Source organism: Puccinia triticina, chromosome 1A, assembly GCF_026914185.1.
Source record: "Puccinia triticina chromosome 1A, complete sequence".
NCBI lineage: Eukaryota > Fungi > Basidiomycota > Pucciniomycetes > Pucciniales > Pucciniaceae > Puccinia > Puccinia triticina.
In genome coordinates, this window is record NC_070558.1 from 4,401,945 (window position 1) to 4,411,402 (window position 9,458).

Consider the following 9,458-nt stretch of genomic DNA (forward strand, 5'->3'; position numbering starts at 1 on the left):
TTCTCTTTCTTTCTCATCTTTCTGTTTCCTCCTTTCTTTTGTGTTGTGTTTTCTTTGTTTTTTTGTTCTCTTCTTTCTTTCTCTCTTCTGTTTTGTTGTCTGTGCGCGCGTAGCGCGCAGAGGATGTGATGAAATTCATGTGACAGGTTGCCTCCCTGAGTCCAAGTTCGCAGAACTTGGAGGAAGGGAGCAGTATGCCATTCTGATCCAAGAATAAGGGCATCACCTTTTCGATCATCATCAAGAATCCCGAGTCCAAGTCCTTCATCCGATCCCCCAGTCCCTTCCAGAATCCTCACGCATCCAAACCAACACCCGCCGTCGAGACTCCACAGCTCGACGTTACCTCAAAACCACTTCCCCCCAGCTATCACTTCGAATCCTCACGACTCATTTCTGGACCATCCGAGAGGGCAGTCTCACGACACCTTTTCCCCTCCCAGCGCTGCCGCCGGCCTAGCACCGGACGGAGCTCCATAACGCTCGTGAGCCACTCGGATCTGTTTGCTCTCTTCTTTAGGGGCTAGTCAATCTGTCATGGTGGACGCGATCCTTCCAGCTCCAATTGAAGTCGACTATCAAGATCTAGCGCTGGATTTCGATGGCGCAAACGTCAAAAGTTTTTTGGATGCATATGAGACGAAAGCAAAAAGGGACGGCGCTTCCGAATACGACATGGCCTGGCAACTGGCATTTTTTATCCGTTCAGACGAAGTCTTCGAGATTGTCAAAGCATTCGACGGATTCAAACGTCGCAGATGGTCAGATCTGAAAGTATCAATGCTCGCGTACTGGGGACCTCCTGAAACCCCTCAATTCACTCCACAAGATCTGGAAGGTTTGATACAATCTTGGTCAGCAAGGGAATATGTCTATTGGCCGTGGGATTATCCGATCTTTTGGCAATCATTCAATCCGATTGTGTCATATCTACTCCGGAACAAGTCTCCAGACTCGGAAGCAATACACGATCTTTGTTCTCAAGCCTTCTTCCGGGTCTGCCGACGATCTCTTGCTGCTTGCTTCCCTCCTTCAGTGAATGAAAACAAGACCTGGTTTTTTGATTGTTGTGCGGCGACAGAGTTTATCAATGATGACACGGACACCGAGCTGGATTCCTCTGAACAATCCGTCAAAGATCCGAATCACGCCAACGCGGCATCAACTAGACAGTCCTCCTCTTTTAGTTTGGTCGCTTCCCCATCACTTGCTGAAATGGATACATCAGATATTGCTCAAGGTTTTCATGAAGAGCCCAGTCCTGGCAAATCTCTGTCGGTTAAAGCATTTGCGCCCCCTTGCTTCATTGAGAAGCCCACGAGTACGGCCCCAGAGTTTGAAGAAGAAGATCAGAGCTTTATTCTTGATCGGTCCGAGCAATCAACAGATGGATCCCGGTCCCGTGGTAAATCCAATTTTGGTTCCGAGGCTGTAGAGACGACGGAAGCGCCGTCTGGCTGCGCCTCTGCCTCTGAATCTACCCCCAATTCCACTGTCCGTCGTCCGCTTAGGTGTTATTATTGTCATTGTGACGGTCACCGCTTCAGCTGCTGCCAGGATCTTCGGAGAGACAAGAAGGCCACGCTTGTTGAACAGATAGGAAACAGTTTTTTCCTCCCAAGTGGCGCTCCGATTCCCTTTGATTCTAGTCGTCCAATCCGTCGAGTTGTCACTTCTTTCCAATCTCAAGTTCCAGACAGTTTGAGGCGTGCCCCATTTCGATCTAGCTATGTTTATCTCAGTAAGATCCAGTCAACCCAGTTTGTTCCGCCGCCGCTCCGAAATCATGTACTGGATCCGGCAACAGACAGGAGTAAGGCGCCATCCAAATCCCGCCCATAACAATGCTTCCCGGTCAGAAGACCCTTCAGTTCCACCCCGTCCGCCGTGTTCTGTTCGATCTGCACGGGCGGTGGATCAAGTGCTCAAGAAGATTGTGAATCTGATTGTTCCTGGCTTTTCCGCTTCTGCCCTTGTGTCAGTGAATGGAATCAACTCTAGTCCTGCGGCTCACCTCCGAGACGAGGTTAAACTATGCCCCAGTCCTCCTGATCTCCGTTCTAGTCGCCCACTCCACCAGATGGCGGAGCCTCTGATCTCCCTCCGAGACAAGGTTAAACTACGTTCCAGCCCTTCCCTGACTCCGACCGCCGATCCCTGTTATATTCGCCAGCTCCGCCGGGCGGCGGAGCAGTTGATTCCGCCCTTCAGCCTCCTAGACGAGGTTAAACTAGCTTCTCAATCCACATCCGATCTTATTTCCGAGTCAATCCATTCTCCGAATCCAAAAACCGTTGCAGACCATCTCCGCACTTCTCCTACCCTCCAAGACAAGGTTAAACTATGTTCCACTTCCTATCCAACTGCCGCTTCCAACCTCCGCTCTAGTCTTCAGTCCCGCCAGATGGCGGAGCATGCGATTCCAATCTCCGATCTCTGTTCTAGTAGCCAGCTCCGCCAGGCGGCGGAGCTTCTGATTCCACCTTCAAGCCTCCGAGACAAGGTTAAACTACGGTCCACTTCCTATTCAACTTCCGCCCCCAATCTCACCTCTCAGACCCGCCAGATGGCGGACCCGTTGATCCCATCTTCTCACCTCCGAGACAAGGTTAAACTACGTCTACCTTCCGACTCAACTTCAGTCCCTGGTCTCTGCTCTAGTCCTTGACTCCGCCAGGTGGTGGAGCATCTGATCCCGCCTCCTAGCTTACTAGAAAAGAATCAATTAAACCCGTTGCCATGCTGTGTTGCGGAGCCGCCCCGCGCGCTCAATGATACCGTTCCATCCTCACCATTTGATCCTCTTTATTTGACAACCTCCAACTCTTCTTCAATCTGCACTTCACCTCAAACCCCCGCTATGATTACCAGTCCTTTTTTCACCGCTCTTCCCAGCACACTCCAATCTTTCCACCCGGAACCTGGCTCTACCTCAATTCTCCGACTCAACCGTTTCTGAGCATTTTGATCTGACGACTCCAAGGCCTTCCCATTTGGGTTGTTCTTGTGGGGCATTGCAGACCAGAAGTAAGTCCCCTTCTCAAGTATGCACCTCGGGTAGATACTACCGTCATCTTGTAAGCTCTACTTTAGCCACACTCGTGAGCCATTTGCAGGACCCCCGTTTTTTTTTTTTTCTTTTCCGTTTCTTTTCAGATCTATCTCTCTCTGGCCGCAAGGAATGTCAAAGGAGTCTGGGGACAGACTCCAAGTGGTGGGTGGATGTGGTGGCCCATTTGGTTGACTGCTAGTCAGAAGCATTCTTGCTGCTGCTGCCAGCAAGATCAGCAAGTCTCAGATTCATTCTCACCCTTCAAGACTTTCAAGATTCAAGACTTCATGCCTCAAGAGCCAAGATCCATCCTCAAGGCTTCAAGAATTCACTCCTCAAGACCTCTCATCTCAAGATTTCCCTCATTCCCTCTTATACTCAAACTCATCTCTCTTCAAGATCCTTTCCTCCCCCCCCTTCTTTCTTCTTTTTCCTGGTTGTTGTTCTTTGTTTCCTTTCTCAGTTTTACTTTCTCCTGTCCTCCCCTGTTTGTTTGTTTATTTCTCCTGTTATGCGCGTTGGTAGGTTTCAGAGTGCAGGGTTGGTTTTGTTTTGTGTTTTGTTTTGTTTTGTCTTTGCGGGCATCATGACAGGTCCGCTAGATGTCACAAACCCCAGACTCTGAGTTCAGCCCAAACTCAGATGATGGGGCGGCATGAACTCTGTACTGATCCAAGTCAGAAATTCATCAAACCTTATTGATCCTGATCCTTCCTCATCTTCCCTGAGCTTCCCTTGATCCCTTTTCCTGATCATTTTGCCGGCAGTATCCCCGGCCCTCTTCTCAAACACCTCAACCGCCGACACGCGCTCAACGCCGCTGTAAAATACCCTTTTACCTCCTTGCTTACACAATCCTCATCACTTTTCCGGACCACCCACAAGGGCAGCCTCAACAGCACCCATCCCCTTGATGCTCTGCCTACCTCCTGGCACAGTAGGAGTTCCACAACGCACATCGCCGTTCCCACCCAATCCCGCACGTCTGACACTTTCCCACACTAGTCCTCCAGCTCCACCCACTCTCCCAGACTCCGCTCATCTCTGACGCTTGACCTCCCACCGTCCTCAATCTAGCCCCCGCCAGTCAGTCTCTCACCACCGCCTCCGCCCCGGTTCCACCCGCTTTGGCTGTTGTGGCTCACCTGCTGACGCGCCGCTGCTACCATTCCACGTGTCTAATCCGCTGCAGTCTAGCCCTGTCTTTTCCGCTCCGATCCGAATACCCAATCCGCAATCTGCAATCCGTGCATTCCGGTCCGTGTGTGACTTTCCGTAAGCTTTCCTAGCGTGCTTTTCTGACATCATCCTCAGTGCTTATGTCACCAGAATGCACTCTGCCTGAGCCGCTCTGTGCATTCCTGCCCGTGCTATCCCTGAGTGGACATTCTACCACGCTCGTCTATATAAATCACCACACCAGTCTGACTGGTCATTGAGGGGACTCAAACCCCTCAATGACCAGTGAAACCGGTCATTGAGAGGGCTCAAACCCCTTGATGACCAGCTAGACTGGTCATCAAGGAGTCTTAAGCCCCTTGATGACCTGTCTTGGTATATATGGCGGGTGTTGGCAAGTGCTTGGTCCGAGTACCCGCTGTTTTTTTCCACCAAAAGTCGACACCCGCACCCGCACCTGGCACCTGTTTGCGGGCACTTGTTTTTAAAAACAGGTGCCAAGTACCCGCAAACGGGTACCTGATGACATCTCTAGGCCAGTCCCACTGCAAGAAATACTCTAGAAAATGCTTTCAGTTGAGATACAAGAGCTCAAGGCAAGCTGTGCCTCATGCATGAATCAAGCACTGGTTGATTCCATGCACATTGCCTAATTTATGCAAGAGTGAGTCTAAGGTACAAGAAACTGAGTACAGGAGTTGATATCTGTGCAAATGCCCCTTTTGTGTGAAAATTCCCCTTTCATGTGCACATACCCCTTTCATGTGCACATATCCATTTTGTATGCATTCACCGCTTTCATAATGTGTACTAGAGATGGCACTTGGCACCCGCCGGCGGGCCCCCGCCACACTTCAGCACATAATTCTATATTTGAAATTTGGACCCGACCCGCCCAGCTGGTTGGGTCAAAATTTCAAATAAGCTGCCTGAACCCAAACCCAATTAAGGATGATACGGGTCAGGTTGGGTCTGGGTTGGGTCTTGGGTCGACCTGGTGCATGGCCATGTTGTCCATAACCTTGTCATCCGGAAGGAATCCCTTCCGGAAAACAGGGTAGTAATGCCTTTCTGCCCAGAGGGGACCCTTGCGGATAGCAAGGATAAAACTTTTTTGCCCCAAAGAGATGCCCTTGTGGTCGGGAAGGAATCCCTTCCAGATGACAGGTTGGTATAGCCTTGTCACCCAGGGGCAACCATTCCGGGCAACAACGGGTCTTGGGTCTCTCTTGGGTTGACCCAACCCACTTGCATGCTGAGATTCAATGGAGGTTGGTGTTTGGCAAGCCAAAGGCAGGGGAAACAGCGAAGTCACGGCTGTCAGATGACTTAATTGGGTCATATTTGGGTCTTTGGGCCGACCCAAAATGAAAAAGACCTGCCCAAACCTGAACCCAATTAAAGGTTGGGTTGGGTCAAAATCACAAAAAGGCTACCCAAACCCGGTCTTGGGTCAGTGTTGGGTCAACCCAACCCACTTGCATCCTGAGTTCATGACCCTTTCATGTTTACATGTCCCCTTTGAGTTTTTTACATCCCTTTCAATACCCCTTTCATCATTCAGGTTTACATACCCCTTTGATGTTTACATATCCCTTTTAGAGATGGCACTTGGCACCCGCCGGCGGGTACCCGCCACACTCCAGCACATAATTCTATGTGCTTGCAGGTACCCATTGCGCGCGCAGCTCCCTACATGTATTTTTACTAAAATGGAACCCCTGGCACCCGCCATGGGCGCCTGCAGGCGCATAGAATTATGTGCTGAAGTGTGACGGGTACCCGCCGGCGGGTGCCAAGTGCCATCTCTAATCCCTTTCATGTGCAAATACCCCTTACTGCACATACCCCTTTCATGCATGAATACCCCTTTCATGCATACATACCCCTTTCATCATGTGTACATGTTCCTTTTATGTGTTAATACACCTTCTCACATTCCCCTTTCATGTGTACATATTTCTTTCATCTGTACAGTGGGTCATCTAATGTTTTTGGCACTGCATTTTTCATTGCAGAAGCTCAGGCAACAGACCCAAAGTCATGGGATTGGCTGGAGGGGTGTAAAATAAGTTCCCAAGAGTGATTATGACAGAAAAAAAATGAAAATGAAAAATATGAAAAGTGTGGAAATTGTCCAATTCTGTGCAAATTTCTCAGAATCTTTATTATTGCTCAAACCAAGGAGAGAAAATTACAGAGCACAGTATTGCATGTGAAAGGAATGATAAAAAATGAAAAAAACTGAGACCATTTTCAATGATTTTCTGGGTGAATGAGGTATCCACCCATTTGAAATAGAAGTTGGTACCTGCAGGGCAAATCAACACAATTTGACCAGATTTATTTGATCCAACAAAAATCATTGAAGATAGTCTCAGTTTTTTCATTTTTTATCATTCCTGTCACATGCAATACTGTGCTCTGTAATTTTCTCTCCTTTTTTTGAGCAATAATAAAGATTCTGAGAAATTTGCACACAATTGGAAAACTTTCACACTTTTCATTTCTTTATAATTTCATATTTTTTTGTAATAATCATTCTTGGGAACTTATTTTCCACCCCTGTAGCTAATTCCATGACTGCTGGTCTGTTGCCTGAGCTTCTGCAATGAAAAATGCAGTGCCAAAAACATTAGATGGCCCACTGTACATATCCCTTTCATGTGTACATACCATTTTTATGTTATTCTGGCTGGATTCAATGGAGCAAGCTTGCTGCATCTCAACTGCAAGCAGTATCCAGAGTTTTTCTTGCAGTGTCCCAGGCATTAATGTTTGGGGACTTGAAATAAATATTTCATAGCAATGAGTCAAACATGATTCTGCCTGAAATATATGGGAAATGGGGGAAACATTGTCAATTTGGCCACAGCCACACTGGAAAGCCCCTTTTGGGGTCTTTTGAGAAAGGGATAGGGGAAACACTTGATCCCAATTTCCACAAAAGTGTGAATTTAATGTACTTAGGCCCCGCTAGGAGCCAGTATAATTGCACAATATAATCTGGAATTTTGTGACATCTGATCAAGTTTTGGTGGACCTGATCAGATGTCACACAGGATGTCACGCAAAAAACCCCATATATTGCCTGGATTATATTGGCTCCAAACAGGGCCTTAGATAATCATTTTTGGAAACTTATTTTCCACCCCTGTGGCCAATCCTGTGGCCTGAGCTCCTGCAATGAAAAATGTGGTGCCAAAAACTTCAGCACACCCACTGTACATACACAAAACCAGCTTGGCCGCTTCACCTGACCGTGAGGCCCGAGCCCAGAGGCCCGGGTAGGGGGACCTAACCGGAATGTCAACAACAGGACAAGTTGACAACCATCGGCAACACGACAAAACAACAGCAAAAATGGAATCTTACTTTTTATCTACTTACATAAACTCATCTAAAAATATATATGCCTCTCTTTATCATGTACATATCTACAGTAGTTACAGATACAGTTGTCAATTGTTACATTCTGATAGTTGCGTTAGTGTAGATGTGTTAGGAACATTTGGGTCCCCACGCGTTCATCATTTTCCCTGTTCTGTTTTCCCCTACATATAATGGGATTCATCTTGTTTTCGCTTTCATAACTATCTTACAAAGTTCTAAAGTTTCTGAAAACATAGACTTTATATCCATTTCTGCCTTACCCCAATCGGAAGCCCAAACCTTCCTTTCCTGAGACAGTCTTGATATTCTTTACACGGAACCTCTACAAACATACCTTGCAACATTCAGACATAGAAGTTAATTTGACTTCAGCTTAATTCGTAGCATGGATGATCCAAACGATTCGGTCGGTAACTGCGAAAGAAGTCTCGGCCAAATGTCCTTCCTTCCCCCCGTCAACTTTATTCCACGCTTTCGGCCTATAACTAGGAATCCGGAACATGAGCGGATTTGGAAACAAGGAGGTAAGTGGAATGATTCTTTCAGCCTTGAGATTCCAGCGGTACCTCGACTGATCTTGGCAAGAAACCTCTTCAATCGAACTGTAGATGCGGTAATAGAAAGCTTTCAAAGAATGGTTACTAAGTACGACGAGTCCGCCGACCGGCGCCTTGAGAACTTTCGAGCAAATCACGTCAAGTTCACAATCGACGAGCTGACCCGGAATGAAGCGACCTTGAACCATCTAGTGTCGAACCTCCTGCCTATGTTACGGTCTCAAATCATCAGGCTATTGAAATCACTAAACCCATTTGGCTTGCAGCAAGAACCAGAGTCAAAAATCCGGCTCATCTCTCAGAACCGATTAAACGTTGAAAAAACTATAGACATATTGAGAGCTTGGATCGTTAAGGTCTGTCCAGGCCGCTTGGTTAAACCATACCCATCCAGTGACCATCACTACAAACGATCAAAATCATTCAGACTTTTTACCTTGAAAAAGTATATTTTTGAGGCCTCGCTAGACATTGGTCGAAGCTGTCGTGTAGCCTCCGAGCTCCTCCACCACGCGAAATGCTCGGCAGATGCACATAGCCAGCAGACGAAAAAAACGTATTATCAGGGGCTATTGGCAGCCAAGAGGGCAGTTGGGTCGATCCACGCGGCTATCGAATGTATCAAAGGATCTGAATTAGATGTCGCTGAGAAGAGTTGGCAATCGCGCTTGACGGGTATTGACTACAGCATGCGAATCATCATGTGCTTAATCACGCCTGCAACTAATTCTAGTCGCCGTAGGAAAAAATTTGGCGATGAATCAGTCATTCACCTCTCTAAGTCGGCAATAACATGGATCAAGGTCCACAAGCTCTTCTTTGTCAAGTTCTTCTCCAAACGCGGGGCTATTAGGAGAAATCTTCCATGTTTTACAGAGTTGTGTTCGGATCAAATCCTATCTATAGTCCGATCGATCGAGGACGTTGCTGAGGACCTTAATGGACTTGTTGAACGCTTGAAAGAGGCGGATAGGATTGGCGACTACATCATTAACGACAGTCTGCGTTCATCAGCCGCCGCTCTCAAAGCTCGTTTCGATGCTCCTATGGTTCTCCTACTCCTTTATCTCATTCCTCTGATCCCCGATATCGCCACTCAAAATGATTACAGAGATTGGTTGCTTACTTGGAACACTCAGCGCAATTTAGCCTGCGAGAACTACATCGATATCTCCAGGTCATTAATCGACCGCGAGTCTGACGGCCACGAGTCCGACGACCACGAGTCCGACAGCTACCACTCCTCCGATTCCTACGAGTCCGACTACCGCTTCTAA

The 9,458-nt window shown here is 47.6% G+C and overlaps 1 protein-coding gene across 1 annotated transcript; it reads left to right on the top strand.

Annotated features, from left to right (window-relative positions):
• Positions 1-8,009: 8,009 nt before the first annotated feature.
• PtA15_1A505 (uncharacterized protein) lies at positions 8,010-9,458 on the top strand (the record flags this gene model as incomplete). Its single annotated transcript, XM_053165540.1, has 3 exons — positions 8,010-8,148; positions 8,233-8,945; positions 9,147-9,458. The coding sequence occupies 3 exons, from the start codon at positions 8,010-8,012 to the stop codon at positions 9,456-9,458; spliced, it is 1,164 nt and encodes a 387-aa protein (XP_053016721.1).